The 23353-nt window shown below is 48.0% G+C and overlaps 1 protein-coding gene across 9 annotated transcripts in view; it reads right to left on the bottom strand.

Moving 5' to 3' along the window:
- The window catches only part of osbpl3b (oxysterol binding protein-like 3b), a 263221-nt gene that overhangs the window by 57307 nt on the left and 182561 nt on the right, over positions 1-23353 (bottom strand). For all 9 annotated transcript variants that reach the window (XM_072509457.1, XM_072509455.1, XM_072509461.1 and 6 more), the window contains one exon: positions 10920-11064. In XM_072509457.1, coding sequence (XP_072365558.1) covers positions 10920-11064 — 145 coding nt within the window. The remainder of the gene's footprint in view (positions 1-10919; positions 11065-23353) is intronic.

Raw genomic sequence — 23353 nt, 5'->3', positions numbered from 1 at the left:
AGCACGTCCCACCTCCGAAAATCATCCTTCATTTGGTCAACTAGTCGGGCCAGATTTAGTTTGTGCAGCCGGTCCGATTCCCACGCCACTTGAATGCCTAGGTACCTAAAGCGACCCCCTACTAATCTAAATGGCAGCTCCCCCAATCGCCTCTCCTGTCCCCTCGCCTGGACCGCAAACATCTCACTTTTCCCCATATTTAGCTTATACCTTGAAAACCGGCCAAATTCCCCTAGAATCCTCATGATTTCTTCCATCCCCTCTATTGGGTCCGACACATACAGAAGCAGATCGTCTGCATCGAGCGAGACTCTGTGCTCCACCCCCCCGGACCAGCGCCTTCCAGCCCCTTGAGGCTATCAGAGCAATTGCCAACGGCTCTATAGCTAGCGCGAACAACAGTGGGGAGAGGGGGCATCTCTGTCTCATCCCCCGGTGCAGTCTAAAATAGTCCGATGTTGTCCTATTCATCGGTACGCTTGCCATAGGAGCCTGATACAGCAACCTGACCCAGTCAATAAAGCCCCGCCCAAATCCAAACCGTCCCAGTACCTCCCACAGATAATCCCATTCTACCCGATCAAAAGCCTTTTCTGCATCCATTGCGATCACTACCTCCAGCTCCCTACCTTCCGGGGGCATCATGATCACGTTTAACAACCTTCTTACATTCGCCACCAATTGCCTACCTGTAACAAGCCCCATCTGGTCCTCCCCAATAACGTCCGGAACACAATCCTCAATCCTGGAGGACAAAATTTTGGCCAGCAATTTGGCATCCACATTCAACAGGGATATCGGCCTGTAGGACCCACACAGCTCCGGGTACTTGTCCCGCTTCAGGATCAGCGAAATCGTGGCCTGTGACATCGTCGGGGGCAGCAACCCTCTTTCCCTTGCCTCATTGAACATCCTTATCAACACCGGCCCCAATATCCCAGAGAACTTTTTATAAAACTCCACTGGGTACCTGTCCGGCCCCGGGGCTTTACCCGACTGCATGGCCTTCCACTAACTCTTCCAACCCGATCGAGGCCCCCAGCCCTTCTACCAGATCCCCTCACCTATCTCAGCTGCTCCACCGCCCTCCCTGTGGTTAACAAGCCGAACTCCACCGTAGCCTCCGCCGGTCCCTTAAAAGCCCTGCCTCTGGGGTCTCCGCATACCTCCTATCGATCTTTAGTATCTCCTTTACCAGTCGGTCCGTCTCTGTCCTGTCCACCTTCCCCCTATGGGCCCGTATCGAGATCAGCTCCCCTCTGTACACCGCCTTCAGTGCTTCCCAGACTACCGCTGCTGAAATTTCCCGTGTCGTTGACCTGCAGGTAGTTCTGAATACATTTCCTCAGCCGCTCGCACACCCCTTCGTCAGCCAAAAGTCCCACATCTAACCTCCAGTGCGGGCGCTGGTTACTGTCTTTACTAACCTGCAGGTCAACCCAGTGCGGAGCATGGTCTGAGATTGTGATCGCCGAGTACCCAGTGTCCACCACCCCAGCCAGCAAGGCCCTGCTCAAAATAAAGAAATCAATCCGGGAGTACACTTTATGCACGTGCGAGTAGGAGAACTCCTTCACCCTCGGCTGCCCAAATCTCCATGGATCCACCCCCCCCCCATCTGCTCCATGAACCCTTTTAATTCCTTTGCCATTGCTGGCACCCTGCCCGTTTTCGAGCTTGACTGGTCCAAGCCAGGGTCAATAACTGTGTTGAAGTCCCCTCCCATGACCAACCTGTGCGAGTCCAGGTCTGGTATCTTCCCCAGCATCCTCTTTATAAACTCCACATCATCCCAATTTGGCACATACACATTTACTAATACCACCTGCACCCCCTCCAGTTTCCCACTGACCAGTTTCCCACTGACCAGAATGTACCGACCTCCCAGACTATTCTACCCGCCTCAAACACCACCCGCTTACTGATCAGGATCATGACCCCTCTCATGAGTCTAGTCCCGAGTGAAAGACCTAACTGACCCAGCCTTTCCTCAATCTAATCTGGTCAATTACTCTAAGATGCGTCTCCTGCAACATTACCATGTCCGCCATCAGTCCCCTAAGATGCGCGAGCACACGTGCCCTCTTGACCGGCCCATTTAATCCTCGAACATTCCAGGTGATCAGCCTAGTTGGGGGGCTCATTGCCCCTCCCCCTTCGCCGATCAGCCATCCCCTTTATTGGGCACGGCTCCAGCCCATGCTCTGCGCCTCCATCGGCCCGCCCCCAGGCAGCCTCCGCCCCCAACCTCCTCTTTGTCCCTTAGCTCAAGTCCCTCCCTCATCAGCAGAACATTTACCCCTCCTACCCCCCAGTAACAACACTCTGTAACCCAACCCCTTTAATAAATCGAACATATGCACATCCACCCCCCACTGCGCTTCCGAGAGCTAGCCCGCCCAACTAGCTTGGTGGCCCCCATCCCTGGTGCCGGATAGTCTCCCACCTATTGTCCACCCCCCCTCCCCCACCACTCCCCCCCCCACTCATTCAAACATACTCCAACATCAAACAATCCCCACACAATTGCCTGACAGAAAATCACCAAGTTCTAAACAAGCACACCTACATCCCCCAATAGGGCAAATGAAAACCTTAACTCACTCAGCTCTGCCGCTGGACCCAAATCAATGCAAAAGGCTTTACAAACAGCTTCCACAAAACGAAAACAAGAAACTTTTTTTTTTGTTTAAAAGACAGAACAAAAACATGAACGTTGCAACAAAGTTCGAAAGTTCTCAGTCCACCACCAATCCTTTCCTTTTCGCGAAGTCCAGCGCGTCCTCAGGCTACTCAAAATAAAAGTGCTGTTCCTCGTGCGTGACCCAGAGACGGGCCGGATACAACAGTCCGAACGTCACCTTTTTCTTAAAAAGGATCGATCTAATCTGGTTGAAGCCTGCTCTTCTCCTGGCCACCTCCACACTCAGGTCTTGGTAAACCTGCAGGATACTGTTGTCCCACTTACAGCTCCGTGTCTGCTGTAGACCACTGTAGAATGTGCTCCTTATCCAAGTACCTGTGGAATCTCACCACCATTGCCCTAGGAGGGTCTCCCGTTCGCGTCATCCTCGCGAGTGCTCTGTAAGACCTGTCCACCTCCAAGGGCCGGGAGCATGCCCCATCCCCCAGCAGCTTCTCAAACATGTCTGCTGACATGTGAGAGTACCTTTAAGAAATGGATGTTTAAGCAATGTACCTTTAAGAAATGGAGCTGATCATATTACTGAAGTGATGTCAGAGGGTGGGGGGAGCTGAGCTCACTTCTGCTTTTTGAGTTTCAGTTTGAGAACGCAGATGGGAGTGTGTGTTTTGCTGTGAGCTGCATGAAGAAACACAGAGCTGGTCTGTTGATTTCTGCAATCCAAAGACTATAAATATATTGAATGTAACCTAACGTGCTCCTATTTTTGAAGGTTTTAAGTCTTTTGGATGTTTAAAGGAACAGTTTGAAGGATTATTTAGTGTTCTAGTCTTTTGGGGTTATCTTTGAAGTAATGGGTGTTAAGATATTCAATGTTTGTTTTGAAACGTTAACTGTATCACACCTGGAGAGTACGCCGTGTACTTCCCACACCACAATCTATTAAAAGTTGTGGGTCGGTTGAACTCCATGAAACACTTTGGGGTTCTGTAAACAATTGGGGGCTCGAGGGGGATAAAAGTCTATCGATTGGATTGGCTTAACGAACTTAAAGACAGTGAGGGGTGAGCATATTGTGGTTGCTTTTCAGGTGTGGTATTTTAGTTGAAGTGGGGAGTGTGTTGTGGGAAATGGCTCTGTCAGAGGCTCAGGGGTTTTTGGGGGTGGACAGGGTAACACGCGATACTTTACGGACAGAGACTAAAAGCAGACTGTTAAGATTTGGCAAAAGCATTGCAGTTAACATTGCCTGGCAAAATGCGAAAAGGTGAGGTACGTACCGCGGTAGCTGAGCATTTAAATTTGTCGGAGATACATTCTGACTCATTAGAAATGGCAAAGCTCCAGTTGCAGATTAAGCAATTTGAACATGAAAAAGAATTAAAACAGCTTGAATATGCAATGAGAGAAACAGAAAAGGAGAGAGAAGAAAGAAACAAAGAAAGAGATAGAGAGGAAAGGGAAAAAGAGAGTTTGAACTTCGAAAAATGGCTCTGAAACATGAAAATCAGTTAAAATTGGCAGACGCAAAGGGAAACATACAGTTGGATGAGATCGATGAGGATAGTGAGCCAGAGCGTCATAGTCGAAGACATGGTGGGGATCTATTTAAATGTGTCCAAGCATTGCCAAGGTTTGACGAGAAGGTAGAAGCCTTTTTCATTTTATTTGAGAAGGTAGCTAATCAAATGAAATGGCCACAGGACATGTGGGTATTACTGATTCAAACAAAGCTGGTAGGTAGAGCTAGTGAAGTGTTTGCATCACTACTGGAGGAGGTATCTGGAACGTATGTGGAGGTGAAAAAATCCATCTTAAGTGCATATGAGCTAGTGCCTGAAGCCTACAGACAAAGGCTTAGAAATTTAAGGAAAGAATTTGGTCAAACATACATGGAGTTTGAAAGGTTCAAACAGAGTAATTTTGATAGGTGGATAAGGGCTTTGAAAATAGACCAAACGTATGAAGCTCTCAGAGAAATTATACTTTTGGAGGAGTTTAAAAATTCAATTCCTGAGGTACTGAGAACTCATGTGGAAGAGCAGAGGGTTAAAACTGCGAGATTAGCAGCAGAAATGGCAGATGATTATGAATTAGTTCATAAATCAAAGATTGGTTTCCGACATCAGTTTCAGCTGGTGAGGGATAGAAACTGGGGACATGAGAAATACTCAAATGGTAAAGGTAAAGGTGATCTGATGGGAGAAATAAAGTGTGTGTACCTCAGATTAAAAAAGAAATCCAGGAGGGTGGAAGAGAAATGAAAAATTTCAAATGTTTTCACTGTAATAAACTAGGCCATGTAAAGTCACAGTGTTGGTGGTTTAAAAAAAGCACTGGGCAGGCTGATGTGCTAAAACAGGATAAGACAGTGGGGTTTGTTAGAGTGGTAAAGGAAAGCCCAAGGGAAGCGAAGGAGGTGCAAATGATTGTACAGCCTGTTCAAGAAGTAATTGATAAGAAGGTGCCAGATGTCTTTTAAGAATTTACTTGTGTGGGTAAAGTTTACTCATGTGTATCAGGAGGAGCAGGTAAAGAAGTCACAATTTTAAGAGATACAGGAGCTAGTCAATCTTTAATGGTAAGAGGTGAGGAATTATGTAGTTTGGGAAGAATGTTGCCAGAAAAGGTGGTGATATGTGGAATTCAGGGTGAGAGTAGTAGCGTTCCATTATATAAGGTAAGATTGGAAAGTCCAGCGAAGAGTGGTGAAGTGTTAGTAGGAGTAATAGAGAAACTATCTTGTCCAGGAATACAGTTTATCTTGGGTAATGATATAGCTGGATCGCAGGTGGGAGTGATGTCTACTGTGGTTGATAAGCCAGTGGAAAATCAGACAACTGAAGGGTTGAAGGACGAATATCCTGGAATTTTTCCGGATTGTGTTGTAACAAGGTCGCAAAGTCACAGGTTAGGACAAGAGGAGAAATCAAAGAGTGAAGATGAAGTTGAAGTGCAATTATCAGAAATGATTTTTGGTCAGATGGTTGAAAAAGAACAAGAACAGGCGGAGGATGAGGCGGATATTTTTAGTTCAGGAAAATTGGCGGAGTTGCAACAGAAAGATGTAGAAATAAAATGGATATATCAGAAAGCATGTACGGAAGAGGAATCTGAAAGTATACCAGAGTGTTATTACTGTAAAAGTGATGTCTTGATGAGAAAATGGAGACCTGTACATATGCAGGCGGATGAAAAGCGGGCAGAAGCTCATCAAGTAGTATTGCCGGTAGGGTATAGAAAGGAGGTGTTGCGAGTTGCACATGAGGTACCAGTGGGAGGTCATTTGGGGATAAGGAAAACTCAAGCTAATATCCAGAAATATTTTTATTGGCCTGGACTACATAAAGATGTAGTTAAATTTTGTCAATCATGTCACACATGTCAAGTGATAGGGAAACCTCAAGCAGTGATAAAACCAGCACACTTGATACCCATTCCAGCATTTGAGGAACCTTTTACAAGGGTCCGAATTGATTGTGTAGGACCGCTTCCTGAAACAAAAAGTGGGAATCAATATCTTTTGACTATAATGGATGTGTCCACTAGGTTTCCAGAGGCCATTGCAGTACGTAATATTACAGCTAAAAAGATTGTGGAGGAGTTACTTAAATTCTTTACAAGATATGGACTACCCACAGAAATTCAATCGGATCAAGGATCAAATTTTACTTCAAAGTTATTCAAAGAAGTTATTGATAGCTTAGGGATAAAACAATTTAAATCAACTGCATACCATCCAGAATCGCAGGGAGCATTAGAAAGGTGGCATCAGACATTAAAGACAATGTTGAGGGCTTATTGTCAAGATTATCCAGAGGTTTGGGATAAAGGAATTCCATTCGTACTGTTTGCAATTAGGGATGCACCTAATGAGTCAACCAAATTTAGTCCTTTTGAACTAATTTTTGGTCAGGAGGTAAGAGGACCACTTAAATTGATTAAGGAAAAATTGGTGGGTGAGAAATTGGAAATTACATTATCGGATTACGTGTCAAATTTTAGGGAACGATTAAATTGAGCAGGTGAATTGGCTAGACAATATTTGAAAGTTGCCAAAATGTGATGAAAAGGGTAGCGGACAAGAAATCCAAAGTTCGTAGTTTTGCCAGTGGAGATAAAGTTTTAGTGTTGTTACCAGTGGTAGGGGAGCCTTTAAAAGCTAGGTTTTGTGGACCTTATCAGATTGAAAGGAAATTAAGTGAGGTGAATTATGTGGTAAAAACACCAGATAGAAGGAAGACTCACCAAGTGTGTCATGTGAATATGCTTAAAAGGTACTTTGAAAGGGAAGGAGAGAAAAAGGAGATTTTAATGATTCTAACTCAAAGTGCGAACCAAATCCAGATGACCGTGAATTTAACATACCTCAAATTAAATTGGAAAATGAGGATGTTCTTAAAAATTAGGATGAATTGTTAAGTTACCTTTCAGAGGAAAGCAAACTGACCTGAAAGAGTTATTGATATCGCATGGGCAAGTTCGTAGAGATAAATTGGGAAGCACTTAAATGGCTATACATGATGTAGATGTGGGAAATGCTGTTCCTATCAAACAACATCCATCTATACTTAATCCTTTAAAATTGGCACAGGTTAACAAAGCGATTGAGAGTGTAGCCACGTAAAATGGCTGCTTCCCTATTAATTTGGCCAAAACCCGATTTAAAATGGCTAACTGAACAGGCTGATGGGAAAAGCAGGCAACAGGACACAAACGGACAGCTGCAGGTAGAATATCATATTTGGCTCTGGGGAAGTAGGCCCAGATCGATACTCAGGACTATTAACAGCCCATCAACCCAGACATCTGCAGTTATACTCAGGACTATTAGCAGCCCATCAACCCAGACATCTGCAGTTTAATCGGCTATCCCTGGGAACAATTGCAACATATTAGCAATTGAATACCGGGCCAGACCTGTCGGCGCCTGCAGTGGCCGAAACAAAGGCAGGTGAACGACCACCCCCCGATCGGGGAATCGCCTCGCGATTGGACGTATCAAACCCAGTGATTGGGAACAAGTCCAATCACTTGGGACTCAGGGTCAAGGGCCGTCCTGAGAGGCGGGAAGCCCCTGGGCCCTATAAAGTGAGGGGCCAAGTTCAGATCTCTCTCTCTCTCCCTTCTTCGCCTGCTCGAGACCTTCGCAAGAACATCAACCAGCAACTGTAAGTTTGAATCCAGCGATCGCTATTCGATAAAGACTCCTAGCCATCGACCTCTATCAGCCTTTTGAATCCCGTGGGCCAGATCCGATTCGATAAGCCATTCGTTTCCCTGACCTGGTGGGCTCTTCCTAAAGTTAAGTATTGGCCAGTAGTGATAGGTTTCTATATAGATAGTAGGATTATTGAGTAAACATTACTTGTTGTATATAATAAATGACCATTGATTTCAATCTTACTAAGCGGTGTGCTGACTTATTAATCATAACTTGAACTTGAACCACGTGGCGGTATCAGAAAGATACCTGGCGACTCGAGAGCAAAGGTGACAGAATCAGAGCTAATAAACTAAGGCTAAAAAGAGCAACAAGAGTATGCTTAAAAATGGCATAATTGAAGTGGGTTGCGGCCAATGGAGCTCACCCATAGTGATGGTACCTAAACCAGACGGTACCCAACGGTTGTGTGTGGACTATAGAAAGGTGAATGCAGTTACAAGAACGGACTCTTAACCTATCCACGTTTGGAGGATTGCATTGAGAAAGTGCGAAAATCCGCTTTTATTTCCAAATTGGATTTACTTAAAGGTTACTGGCAGGTACCTTTATCCGAAAGGGAGAAGGAGATTTCAGCTTTTGTGACTTCAGTTGGTATATACCAATTCAGAATTATGCCATTTGGCATGAGAAACACCCCAGCTACTTTTCAACGGTTAACTAATACAGTCGTTTCAGGATTACCCAATTGTGCGGTATATATCGACGATCTGGTAGTTTTCAGCCTCACATGGAAACACATTAAAATATCTTATGGAGTTATTCGATCGACTTCAGGAGGCGGGTTTGGTGATGAACCTAGCCAAAAGTTAATTTGGAAAAGCCCAAGTCACTTTCCTTGGCCATACAATCGGACAGGGTCGAATGGTCACACGGGATGCGAAAACAAAAGTTATTTGTGAGTTTCCGATACCCTCGACACGACGGGAAATAATGCAATTTCTTGGTATGAGTGGATTTTACCGGACATTTGTACCAAATGTTAGCAGTGTGGTCGCTCCACTGACGGACTTGCCCAAGAAAGTAACATATTCCAGTGGACAGCGGAGTGTCAACAGGCATTTGACGGCCTGAAGGCTGTGTTAACCACTGTTCCTGTGTTAGTCATCTCAAATTATACCAAACCATTCAAAGTGGCTGTTGATGCGAGTGATATGGGCGTAGGTGCGGTGCTTCTACAAGATGACGACGAAGGGCTAGATCGGCCTGTTGGTTATTTTTCAAAGAAATTGAATTCTCACCAGAAAACGTATTCGACGATTGAGAAGGAGACTTTGAGTTTGGTGCTGGCTTTGCAACATTTTTCACATTTATGTGACCAGCAATCCATCTGACACCATTTCTATACTGATCATAATCCGTTGATGTTTTTGGAGCGATTCTAGAATAACAATGCGAGGCTGTTTCGCTGGAGTTTATTGTTACAGCCTTTTCATTTAAAAATAGTACATGTGGCAGGAAGGGAAAATGTGATAGCCGATGCTTTGTCACAAATGTGATGAACGGAAGGATTTCGGTTGGAAGAAGAAGAACGGGGGACAAAAATGGACTATATTATTATACCTGTTTGCGTGTGTTGTTTTTTTTGAACTGGAAAAGTGTTTTTACTGTGTGCATTTCTTATTTGATGGTGCAAAGTTGAAAAATGAAACCATCTTGAAGTTGATGGGTTTTTTTTTCTGGGGGGGGGGGGGGGGGGGGAGGTGTCATATGAGAGTACCTTTAAGAAATGGATGTTTAAGCAATGTACCTTTAAGAAATGGAGCTGATCATATTACTGAAGTGATGTCAGAGGGTGGGGGGAGCTGAGCTCACTTCTGCTTTTTGAGTTTCAGTTTGAGAACGCAGATGGGAGTGTCTGTGTGTTTTGCTGTGAGCTGCATGAAGAAACACAGAGCTGGTCTGTTGATTTCTGCAATCCAAACACTATAACATATATTGAATGTAACCTAATGTGCTCCTATTTTTGAAGGTTTTAAGTCTTTTGGATGTTTAAAGGAACAGCTTGAAGGATTATTTAGTATTGTAGTCTTGGGGTTATCTTTGAAGTAATGGGTGTTAAGATATTCAATGTTTGTGGGTTGGTTGAACTCCATGAAACAGTTTGGGGTTCTGTAAACCTGGATCCATAACACTGCGATGTATGCCCCAGCGTCCCGCTGCTTCGGACCCCTCCGGGAGCCCAACGATTCTTAAGTTCTGCCGGCGGGACCTATTCTCTAAGTCCACCACCTTCTCCAGGAGCTTCTTCTGCTGGTCTCTCAGCATCCCCACCTCCAATTCCACCGCAGTTTGATGTTCCTCCTGCTCAGCCAGCTCCTTCTCTACCTTCTGGATCGCCCGATCTTGGCCGTCCAATCTAAACTCCAGCCGCGCAATTGACTCTTGGGTCCAAGCAGTCCTGCTTCTGCCCGGCAAAGCCCTCCTGGATAATTTGCATCAGCTGCTCCGTTGACCACTGGGTCGACAAGCCAGAGGTCCGGTCATCCGCCATGCTGTCTCCCGCTGCAGCTTCAGCCCAAGCCTTCTCGGTCTTTCTGTTTCTGCCTTTACGCGCGCTTCTAGTCCTTCGCTCCATGCACCGATGTGGGAATTCAGTACACAATTGCCTCTGTCACCAGTTTTACAATTCAAGTCCGGTAGAAAATCGGGGGGAAAAGGTCCAAAAGTCCGACCCGAGCGGGAGCCAATGTGCGAACTTACTCCTTCATAGCCGTCACCGGAAGTCATCTTAAAGATTATTTCATAAGGAAGAGCTCACACTTTCTACATTTGTATCCCTCATGAAAAGTTGCTCAATTTTAAAATTCATCTTAAGCTTACAAAAGTAGCTGCTGTGCAAAAGTAGGTCAATGTCGTCTGATGTGGTTAGTATAAACTAGATACAGGTTTGACCCAGTAAATGCACTTGGTTGACATTCACAGTTTACTTATATCTGATATTTCATGATTTTCTTTAAATATTGCAAGCAAGATCTATGGAAACGCAAGACTGTTTTCAGGAAATGTTGGTTTATCTTTATTCAAAATAGAAAAATTGATCTTTCTTACCTTCACAAATGTCAACTTGCATTGGCATATGCTGCTACTTTTATTTTTTATGAGAATCTCTCCATAATGTTCTATCCATCTCTGTCCACTCAAAATATTGTGTACACATGAGGTTACTTTATTCCACTCATAATGGTCTTGGTACCTGAGGTGCAAAGGTACTGTTCAGTTAACAGATTTTTTAAAAATTCACAGGTGTACAAAAATATATTTAGTAGATTTATGTTATGTGAGCTTACATAAATGCAGTGAATCATTTTATGATAAGTGCTATTACATGTTGAGAATTGACAGAAGAGTGCAAACAACTGCAACTTATTTCAAATAAATTTGAGCTGCAAAAAGCATGGCCATGTTTTAAGCACAGAGCCTGTGAACATCTTGCTGATCCACAGGACCCTTGTTCCGCCCTGAAAATCATCCAAGCTGCAGTCCTTCTAACTGCTACCGAATTTTGGTTGTTATGCCAGGGGAGGAGCAATGCTACTGCTGGTTACTGGAATTCCCGAACTGGCAACAGTCATGGGATGTCAGGAATTCCCACCCACTGTATGCAGTGATGGTTGACCATCAGCAGATAGGAGTCAGGAGCAGCAGGAAGGATTAAACCCATGGTGCCAATTTCATAAACTGCAGGTGGAAGGAAAATAATTGCAGGCATTACATGGGAAGGAAGGGGAAAGGGAAGAATGACTATGTGCAAGAAAAGGTAAACAAGTCAAACTTTCCAACAGGCTCCCCTGATCCAAATCTGCAGTAGCGCACAATAATAAATGTAATTGAGTCGACAGCATCAGCGTTGTCGTAACAGGCCCAAAAGAAAAACACCTTGTGTGAGTAATTTAATATGATTCAACAAATTTCACTGTAATTATTGTCACAATTTCCCAGTGGGAATGTCTACGTTTTTAAATCCAAGTATACTGGCAGAATCTGATTATGGAACTTCAGAGTGGATTCGGAAAATAGTTATTTATCTAAATTTATTGTCACTACAGTTGTTAAATTAAACAAGTAAAATGAAGTTCAGCACATTCTTGTGGGACAGGATAAAACTTTTATTAAGAATCTTGTACAATGATTTAAAATCTAAATGACAAGATTTGATCTTCAAACCAGGAGGAATAATCCCAGAATCTGATGCAATACAAACAGAAAGTGCTGGGAAAACTCAGCAGGTATATAAGCAATACAAAGAGAATTTGACATGCTCATGCACTTCATGCACTCAGCACAGTATACATTCTGTCCAGAATCAATTAACCACACAGTAACAATTGCATGTGTGGAAATGCTTAAAAAGCAGGCAATCATAAAAGCTGCTGCTGCAATAGTCCTATAAGAGTGTCAATTAACCAAAGCTTTAAAATATCAATAACAAAATCTATTAGTACTTGACATCACTTTAGCTTGTGTAAATAAACACTTAACCAATGACAAAATGGATCACAAAAAGTGCTTGTAAACCTCTCAATCAGGCAATGCTTTCCCCTCTGTGCACCTGTGACTACAAAGATAGCTTTTATGCAAGTCGGGTTCTCAGCCAAGTATGCACAATGCACCCATCGTTCCGTACCCAAAATCATGCCATTCCGGGCACTTCTGCCGAGGCGGGTGCACTGAGCTGGAAAATACCGACTTGAGCTACTTCCACTTAATGGTGAAAATCCTGCCCTGTGTGTCTACTCAATTCCAATTGCTCTAAGGAACAATTTTCCATCTTTCGATCCATTGTGTTTCTCCATTATGGTTACTATCAAGATCTTTCAGTGTTCACTTTTGTCTTGGCGATAATTATTTTCAAAACCACAAACAAATGGAAAAGAAACAGCCCAAATCTGACAGAGCCCTTATTCAAATATGCTGATCGAGGTGCATGAGTTCCGCGGACACAGGCAATGATTTCATGATTCATCTGAGCAGGAATCTGCCATTTCAATAGGACCTGCAAGTAGTGTTGAGGCCTCTCCAACCCTGTTCTTCTTCCCTGCTGCAAGAACCCTCACTCCGGAATTCCCTTGCCTCACATGAACCTGAAAGCTGGTTAGTGGCCAAGGACCACAAAATTATCCAGAAGCTGGCAGCCACTTCATGCGCACTTCCCAGCCATGCCTTGCAAACTGTGGTCCAGATGTCAGTTAAAGTTGCCATGGACTCAATACAGCAGGCAGGTAGAAAAGGAATTGAAACCAGCTGTCTCACACCAGAAACCTGGTGGCTAAGGTTCCACCTTTTGCTTTGGCACAGGCATTTATACACAATTCTAGGCTATGGTAATGCAATGGTTGTGTGACTGGAGCATTAATCCAAAGACCTGTACCAATAATCCAAAAGCAAAAACTCAAATTCCAAAATGAACATGGTTTTTTTCAAACTGTGAAATAATCAGTAAGTTTGACTGTAAATTTGACTGTGGATCTGTCGAACTGTTGCAAAGCTCAACTGCTTCAGTGAATTCTCATTTGGGAAGTATACCTGCCAGTCTTTAATCTATAATGATCTTTATTGACATAAATAGGCTTACATTAATGCTGCAATGAAGTAACTGTGAAAAGCCCCTCGTCATCACATTCCGGCGCCCGTTCGAGTACGCAGGGAGAATTCAGAATGTCCAAATTAGCTAACAGCACCTCTTTCGGGACTTGTGGGAGGAAACCGGAGCACCCGGAGGAAACCCACGCAGACACAGGGAGGACGTGCATACTCCACACAGGCAGTGACCCAAGCCGGGAATCAAACCTGGGACCCTGGAGCTGTGAAGTGACAGTGCTAACCACCGTGCTACCGATATGTGACTACAGTCTCACCCACATCAATGCAGGTGACTCGTAACTGTCCTCTGAAATGGCCAAGCAAGCCACTCAGTTATACCAAAACATCTCAGGGAGCACCGTGAAAATACAGATTGTAGCAGTCAAGAAGTTGACTCACTTGTACAAATCTTATTTACATAAGCTTAGGCAATAAATAACAGCCTTACCAGTGACTCCCACACCCTGAGAATCAACTAAAAATCAGGTTTATCTTGTATCTTGATGCTACAGTGTGTTTGGAAGGTGCTGTCAAAGAAGCCAGAGTGAATTACAGCTGTGATTCTTGTAATGGTGCACATTGCTTCTACCATGTGCTGCTGGTGGAGGGGGCAAATGTTGAAGGTGGTGGACTGTAGGCCAATCTGTTTTGTCCTGGATAGTATGGAGTTCTTGAATGTTGTTGGAGCTGCAACTCATTCAGGCAAATGGAGAATTTGCCATTACACTCCTGACTTGTGCCTTGTGGACATGCTTTGAGAAGTTAGGAGGTGAATTACTTGCCACAGAATTCCTTCTAGTGCCACAGTATAACTTTAAAGATGGCAATAGTGGGAGATTCAATGATGGTGTGCCATTGAATGTCAGGGAAGGTAGTTAGATTCTCCAGTGCTGGAGACAGTAATTGCTTGGAACTTGTGTGGCACAGGTGTGCTATTTTCCACACATCAGCCCAAGCCTGAATGTTGACAGGTCATGCTGCATGTGGACACTATCACTATCTTGAGGAGTTGCAAATGGGATTGACATCTGTGCGATCATCAATGAATATCCCCACTTCTGAAGTTATAATGAAGGGAAGGTCATTGATGAAACAACTGAAAATGGTTGGGTCCAAGACATCATCTCAGAACTCCTATTGTGATGTCCTGGAGCTGAGATGATTGACTTCTGACAACCACATTTCCCTTTGTTCTAGCTATGACTCCAACCAATGGAGAGAGTTTTCCTCGTTGATTCCCATTGTCTTCAATTCTGTTAGGTCTCCTTGATGCTAGACTTGGTCAAATGCTGCTTTGGTGTCAAGGGCAGTCACTTTCACCTCACCTCTGGAGTTTATCTCTTTCATCCATGTTTGACTCAATCAATAACAAGGTCTGGAGCTGAGAGGCCTGCAGGAACAAACTGAACATCGGTGACCAAGCTATTGTTGAGAAGTGACACTTGATAGCATGGTCAGCGACACCTTCCATCCCTTTTCATATGATTGAGAGTAGACTGATGGGATAGTAATTTGTGGAACTGGACAGGACACATCTGGGCAATTTTCCAAATTGTCAGCTAGATTCCAGTGTTGTAGAAAACTGCTAGAATTGCCTTGGCCTACAAATATTCCCAAGGAAGAACCCTGGTAGAGTGTGAACGCTATTCAGTTTATAACATTTAAGATGGAAAAAGCGAACATGAACACTGCATGTTTTGATTTGCAAGTTATTGGTAGAAGTTATTTAACTTTGGAAGTGCTAACAGTAGGTTTTTAAATAATCCATTCCTTATTTTGATAATTCAACTTGGATCTTTATCTTGTAGTTGTCTTGGGAAACTTGAGATCAGTGAGAAATATAAGAGTCAATTACATATGGTTTCTATTATGTTTTAGAACAGGCGTGCCTTGCAGTAATCAACTGAGCTAGGCAAAGAGCAGAGATGGTGTCAGAATATGCACACATCGTTTTTAACTCCAAACAAAGTTACATTGTTTCTATGACTTGGGACTGAGATAGATACTTGGATGTCTACCGTTAGCAAACTTATATGAAAAATGGAGTTATGTCTCTATAGAGTTAATGGACACTATCAAATCTATACAATGTGTATCTGAGGAAAAGCCCCAAGTGAAACGGGACAATTAGTTACTAGAAAACCAATTTAAGGTCAAGTGGAGTCTGCAATTTGCTTGCTGGTGATGGCGATACATTTGTGAAAAACTCTTCCAAATGTTTTGAAAACCGTAAATCATCCCCAACCAGGATTACTCTACAATGGAATGCAAACTGGGCTAGAATTTCCTCTGAGCAGTGAACAAATAGATGTCTGTTACACTTGCATTTGCCCACAGACGTTATGCACTCTTTCATATTAAAGCTGCCATCAGCCAAGAAGTGCAGTGACTTCAACAGGGCATGTGTGGTTTGTGTGATCAGAACAAGCAACTACGCACTTCTTTAACCAATCAGTTTGAAGCTTAGTTAACGAGCAATTCAGAGTTTGAACTAGGAAGTGGCAGTTTGAATGGTGAATCCAATAATACCTGGATCTGGTATGTCTCTCTTGTGGGGACCATGAATTAGATTCAATTTGAATTGTTTTTTGGAGCAGGAAAGGAGCTGGATTAGGCGTTTGCCCCTGTCCACACTCGGAGCTCTGGCTTTGTAACTCTGATAAAGTAATAGAGAAAAAAAACTGATAAAGCAATTTTTTAAAAATCAGGGGCGTCATTCTCCGACCCCCCAGAGGGTCGGAGAATGGCCGTTGGCCGCCGTGAATCCCGCCCCCGCCGAAGTCTCCGAAGGGAGAAAAGTCGGCGGGGCGTTAATGTCGCCGCTGCCGTCAGAGAATGTCACGGGTCTGCGCAAGGCAGCCGATTTTCGGCCTGCCGATATTCTCCCTTCCGGATGGGCCGAAGTAAATGGATGGGAGGTAAATTAAACCTCCTTTTCAACGGCGTGACCCTGTGCTCCAGGTTCACGCCGACCAGCATGGAGGTGAGTGACGGCCTGGGGGGTTGGCTCTGGGCAGGCGATGGCGTGGCCGCAGTCTGAATGCGTGAGGAGAGGTGTGTCTCGGCTTGTGTGTGTGTGTGTGCGCGGCGGGGGGGGTTAGAGTAGGCTGGGCTCTGGGGGAGTGCCGGGAGGGGGTCCGTGCCGGGGAGGGGGATGGGGGTGTCCGTGCCGGGGTGGAGGTTGGGGGGGGGGGGGGGGTCCGTGCCGGGGTGGAGGTTGGGGGGGGGGGGTCCGTGCCGGGGATGGGGATCCGTGCCGGGGTGGAGGTTGGGGGGGGGATCCATGCCGGGGAGGGGGATGGGGGTGTCCGTGCCGGGGTGGAGGTTGGGGGTGGGGGGGGGTGTCCGTGCCGGGGAGGGGGATGGGGGTGTCCGTGCCGGGGTGGAGGTTGGGGGGGGGGGGGGTCCGTGACGGGGAGAGGGATGGGGGTGTCCGTGCCGTGGTGGAGGTTGGGGGGGGGGTCCGTGCCAGGGAGGGGGATGGGGGTGTCCATGCCGGGGTGGAGGTTGGGGGGGGGGGGGGGGTCCGAGCCGGGGAGGGGGGTGTCCGTGCCGTGGTGCAGGTTGGGGGGGGGGTCCGTGCCGGGGAGAGGGATGGGGGTGTCCGTGCCGTGGTGGAGGTTGGGGGGGGGTTCCCTGCTGGGGAGGGGATGGGAGGGCAAGTGAGTTGGTCCACCTGGCCAGGTGCCAGCCTCCAACAGTTGGACCCATGCTGTCCATGCCACCTGGCTGGGGGGAGGAGGGGATATGGGCAATGATGACATGTCGTCGTTCCCCTCCCCCCACCAGGCCGTCATGTTTTCAGATCATCCAGCGATGCTGGCCGCCGTGGCGGCAGCAGCTCATGTCTATGTTGCCCTGGATGAGGAGGAGGAGGAGGAGGAGGAGGAGGAGGAGGAGGAGGAGGAGCGTGCCAGAGAGGCGGTGCAGGCTGCTGCAGAGGGGCAGGCGGCAGCCGCCCAGGCTGGAGGGACACCCGACTGACAGGACGAGGAGGGGGAGGAGGACGTCGCGGCCCCACGGCAACGGAGGCACCCGAGGGCGCCCCGTGTGTACCGGCCCAGGCAGTCATACCAGGACCTCATGGACCAGGAATGCAGGAGGAGACTCCGGATGAGCCGGGAAACCGTGGCACACATCTGCCACCTGCTGGCACACCTGTCACCGCGTGGCACTGGCGGGGGACACCCTCTCCCCGTGTCCGTCAAGGTTACGGTGGCCCTGGGACTTCCGGGTGCGGCGATGACCAGCTAAGTCATCAAAAATTGGAATGAGTTTCGGCAGCTCCCGGTGGAACGGACTTTTGGGCTCTTGATAGGAGCCCCAACGGCAATTTTAACGGCTAAAAACACCGTGCGGTAAACCAGAAGGGTGTTCCCCCTGGACACGGATGGAAAAAGGAGAGGAAAGTGGCCGGATTGCAGCGGATCCTTTGGTACAACGGCAAGGAAGGCAAGCAAAAACCAAGATGGCGTCGGAAGGTGGCAGTTTCATATGGGGCCCTGAACAACAAGAGTTCTTGAAATGCTGTGTGGAAGAGATAAAAAAGGAAATGAAGAAAGAGCTGTTGGCCCCGATACTACAGGCGATCGAAGGGCTGAAAGAGGAACAAAAGAGCTTCGGGTCGTGAAGGCGAAAGCAGCCGAGAATGAGAACGATATACAGGGCCTGGTGGTGAAGTCGGAGATACAGGAGGCACACCAGAAACGATGTGTGGAGAGGTTGGAGGCACTGGAAAACAACGCAAGGAGGAACAACCTGAGGATTCTTGGCCTTCCTGAAGGTGTGGAGGGGGCGGACGTCGGGGCATATGTGAGCACGATGCTGCACTCGTTAATGGGAGCGGAGGCCCCGACGGGTCCGTTGGAGGTGGAGGGAGCGTACCGAGTTATGGTGCGAGGATCGAGAGCAGGAGAAACTCCCAGAGCCATAGTGGTGAGATTCCTCCGTTTTAAGGATAGAGAAATGGTCCTTAGATGGGCGAAGAAAACTCGGTGCAGTAAATGGGAGAACGCGGTGATCCGCGTTTATCAAGACTGGAGTGCGGAGGTGGCGAGAAGGAGGGCGAGCTTTAATCGGGCCAAGGCGGGTACTTCACAAAAGGAAGATAAAATTTGGAATGTTGCAACCGGCAAGACTGTGGGTTACATATCAAGGGGGGCACCACTACTTTGAGACGGCGGATGAAGCGTGGACTTTTATTGTCGAAGAAAAATTGGAATGAGTGGATTATGAAAAAGAAACGTTTGGACAAAGTGGTGGGGCGAATGGGGGGGGGGGGGCGAAGAGGGGTTTTATGTTCTAATCCTGCGGTATGGTAACTTCTCTTTCTCCCACAGGTGGTGATGGGGGAGGTGGGGAGGGAGAGGAGATGGGGCGTTGGCCATGGGAGGCGGGGCCGAGGGAGAGGCGCGGGCTTGGTTCCCGCGCTATGATAATTATGGCGGGAATAGAGAAGCAGGAAGGAGGGGGCGTTGCACGGTGCGAGCCGTGGTCACGGGGGGAAGCCGAGGTCAGCCAGAGTTTGCTGACTTCTGGGAGCAACATGGGGGGAGTAATTACGCTAGCGGGGGGTCTAGCGGGGGGGGTGGGAGGGGGGAATTACTGGGTTGCTGCTGCTGGAGAAAGGGGAGAGTGGGTACGGGAGAGGATGGGCGGGGGGGGCACCGCCTGGGGGAAATACAGCTGCGTGGGAACTGGGTGAGAAGCTGGAAAAAGATGATGGCTAACCGGCAAGGGGGGGGGGTGGGAAGCCCCCCAACTCGGCTGATCACGTGGAACGTGAGAGGGCTCAACGGGCCGATAAAGAGGGCACGAGTACTCGCACACCTTAAGAAACTTAAAGCAGATGTGGTTATGTTACAGGAAACGCACCTGAAACTGATAGACCAGGTTAGGCTGCGCAAAGGATGGGTGGGGCAGGTGTTCCATTCGGGGCTGGATGCGAAAAACAGGGGGGTGGCTATATTAGTGGGGAAGCGGGTAATGTTCGAGGCAAAGACTATAGTGGCGGACAACGGGGGCAGATACGTGATGGTGAGTGGCAAACTACAGGGAGAGATGGTGGTTTTGGTAAACGTGTATGCCCCGAACTGGGATGATGCCAACTTTATGAGGCGAATGCTAGGACGCATCCCGGACCTAGAGACGGGAAAGCTGATAATGGGGGGAGACTTTAACACGGTGTTGGAACCAGGGCTGGATAGGTCGAAGTCCAGGACTGGCAGGAGGCCGGCAGCAGCCAAGGTGCTTAAGGATTTTATGGAGCAGATGGGAGGTGTGGACCCGTGGAGATTCAGTAGACCTAGGAGTAAGGAGTTCTCGTTTTTCTCCTATGTCCATAAAGTCTATTCGCGCATAGACTTTTTTGTGTTGGGTAGGGCATTGATCCCGAAAGTGAGGGGAACGGAATATACGGCTATAGCCATTTCGGATCATGCCCCACACTGGGTAGACTTGGAGATAGGGGAGGAAACAGGAGGGCGCCCACCCTGGAGAATGGACATGGGACTAATGGCGGATGAGGGGGTGTGCCTAAGGGTGAGGGGATGTATTGAAAAGTACTTGGAACTCAATGACAATGGGGAGGTTCAGGTGGGAGTGGTCTGGGAGGCGTTGAAGGCGGTGGTTAGGGGGGAGCTGATATCAATAAGGGCACATAAAGGGAAGCAGGAGAGTAAGGAACGGGAGCGGTTGCTGCAAGAACTTTTGAGGGTGGACAGACAATATGCAGAAGCACCGGAGGAGGGACTGTACAGGGAAAGGCAAAGGCTGCATGTGGAATTTGACTTGCTGACTACAGGCACTGCAGAGGCACAATGGAGGAAGGCGCAGGGTGTACAGTATGAATATAGGGAGAAGGCGAGCAGATTGCTGGCACACCAATTGAGGAAAAGGGGAGCAGCGAGGGAAATAGGGGGAGTGAGGGATGAGGAAGGAGAGATGGAGCGGGGAGCGGAGAGAGTGAATGAAGTGTTCAAGACATTTTATAAAAAATTGTATGAAGCTCAACCCCCGGATGGGAGGGAGAGAATGATGGATTTTTTGGATCGGCTGGAAATTCCCAAGGTGGAAGAGCAGGAAAGGGTGGGACTGGGAGCACAGATCACGGTAGAAGAAGTGGTGAAAGGAATTAGGAACATGCAGACGGGAAAGGCCCCGGGACCGGACGGATTCCCAGTTGAATTTTACAGAAAATATTTGGACTTGCTCGCCCCGGTACTGACGAGGACCTTTAACGAGGCAAAGGAAAGGGGACAACTGCCCCCGACTATGTCTGAAGCAACGATATCGCTTCTCTTAAAGAAGGAAAAGGATCCGCTACAATGCGGGTCCTACAGACCAATTTCCCTCCTAAATGTGGATGCCAAGGTCCTGGCCAAGGTAATGGCAATGAGAATAGAGGAATGTGTCCCGGGGGTGGTTCACGAGGACCAAACTGGGTTTGTGAAGGGAAGACAGCTGAACACGAATATACGGAGGCTGTTAGGGGTAATGATGATGGCCCCACCAGAGGGTGAAACGGAGATAGTAGTGGCGATGGATGCCGAGAAAGCATTTGATAGAGTGGAATGGGATTATCTGTGGGAGGTGTTGAGGAGATTTGGTTTTGGAGAGGGGTATGTTAGATGGGTGCAGCTGTTGTATAGGGCCCCAGTGGCGAGTGTGGTCACGAATGGACGGGGATCGGCATATTTTCGGCTCCATAGAGGGACAAGGCAGGGATGTCCTCTGTCCCCATTACTGTTTGCACTGGCGATTGAGCCCCTGGCGATAGCGCTGAGAGGTTCCAAGAGATGGAGGGGAATACTTAGGGGAGGAGAAGAACACCGGGTATCTTTATATGCGGATGATCTGCTACTATATGTGGCGGATCCGGCGGAGGGGATGCCAGAAATAATGCGGATACTTGGGGAGTTTGGGGATTTTTCAGGGTATAAATTGAACATGGGGAAGAGTGAGCTGTTTGTGGTGCATCCAGGGGAGCAGAGTAGAGAAATAGAAGACCTACCGTTGAGGAAGGTAACAAGAGACTTTCGTTACCTGGGGATCCAGATAGCTAAGAATTGGGGCACATTGCACAGGCTAAATTTAACGCGGTTGGTGGAACAGATGGAGGAAGATTTCAAGAGATGGGATATGGTAGCACTGTCAATGGCAGGGAGGGTGCAGGCCGTTAAGATGGTGGTCCTCCCGAGATTCCTCTTTGTGTTTCAGTGCCTCCTGGTGGTGATCACGAAGGCTTTTTTTAAAAGGATAGAAAAGAGCATCATGGGTTTTGTTTGGGCCGGGAAGACTCCGAGAGTGAGGAAGGGACAAGGCAGTTGCCAATTAGGGCTAGTTTTTATTTTTGTTATTTAGTATTTATTTATTTGTTGTTTTTTGTTTATATAAAAAAGGTCATTATTATCTGTATTGTTATAATGTTGTGTAAAGGATGCACAATGTACTGTGATGGTTGACCAAAAATTTTCAATAAAATATTTATTAAAAAAAAAGGTTACGGTGGCCCTGAACTTTTATGCAACGGGGTCATTCCAGGCACCGAGTGGGGACCTGTCAGGCATATCGCAGACATCGGTGCACCGGTGCATCCGGGCAGTGACAGATGCCCTATATGCCATGGCGCACCGCTACATCCGCTTCCCCGTGGACCGGGCCAGCCAAGATGCCCGGGCCGTGGGCTTCTCTGCCGTGGCCGGGTTCCCCATGGTCCAGGGCGCGATCGATGGGATGCACGTCACCGTGCGGCCACCTGCAGATAACAGGGCCGTGTTCACTAATAGGAAGGGGACCTATTCGATGAACGTACAGGTGGTCTGAGACCACCGCATGATGATCCTGCACGTCTGCGCCCGTCACCCAGGCAGTGTACACGACTCATTCGTGTTGTCGCGGTCATCCATCCCCGGCATGTACGAGGGACGCCATCCCCGGCTGAGGGGTTGGTTGCTGGGCGACAGGGGCTACCCATTGCGATCGTGGCTGATGACGCCTGTACGGAGGCCATGCAATGAGGCGGAGAACCACTACAATGATGCCCATGTAGCGACAAGGGGAGTGATAGAGAGGTGCTTTGGCGTGCTGAAGATGCGTTTCAGGTGCCTGGACCTCTCTGGGGGCGCCCGCCAGTATCGGTCAGATAGGGTCGGCCGCATCATTGTGGTGTGCTGCGTCCTGCACAACATAGCCCAACAGAGGGGCGATGTGCCGCAGGCAGAGGAGGGCGGAGTGGAGGAGCAGCAGAAAGAGGCGCAGTCCTCCCCAGATGAGGGGGATGGGGGTAATGGTCAGGGCAGACGGGGTAGACACAGGCAGGTGGCTGTCCACCGTTACCGGCTGGCCCAGCGGGCACGGGACAGACTGATAGACGCCCGCTTCACTGACTAGATGGGCGTGGGAATCGGGTAGTATGGCCACAGACCGCACACCATGGCAACAGCCGACCACCCACACCCCCCACCCATCCACCCACCCAGCACCCTCGCCCCCCTCCCCAACCCCACCCACCCCCCCCCCCCCCCCCATTGCCGATCCACCTGCGGCACAACGGGCCGGGCTCACACAGTTGCGGGTGGACGCGTGTCTATCGCAGGCCATGGAGGATGATGACAATCCGCCCTGCGGTGAGCTCCTGGCTCTACATCGTTGGACTATGTCTGACCCATGGCCACAGTACCACCATCCACCCGGACCATCCCTGCATGCGGCTGTGACACTGCAGCGCACGGTCCCGTCCTCTGCCCGGGGGATGTTGATGGCGGCCCAGGGGGAAGGGGGCAGACTCACCTGGGGCTGAAGTAAGACCACCCCTCACACACACACTTGCGCTCAACGTACATGACACCCCCGCACACTTTGGACAGAGCACAAAGGCAGCTTCTGTAGGTGTAACATTGACT

Source organism: Scyliorhinus torazame, chromosome 6 (assembly GCF_047496885.1).
Source record: "Scyliorhinus torazame isolate Kashiwa2021f chromosome 6, sScyTor2.1, whole genome shotgun sequence".
NCBI lineage: Eukaryota > Metazoa > Chordata > Chondrichthyes > Carcharhiniformes > Scyliorhinidae > Scyliorhinus > Scyliorhinus torazame.
The sequence above is the reverse complement of the archived record's forward strand: the minus strand, read 5'-3'. Positions and strand labels throughout refer to the sequence as shown.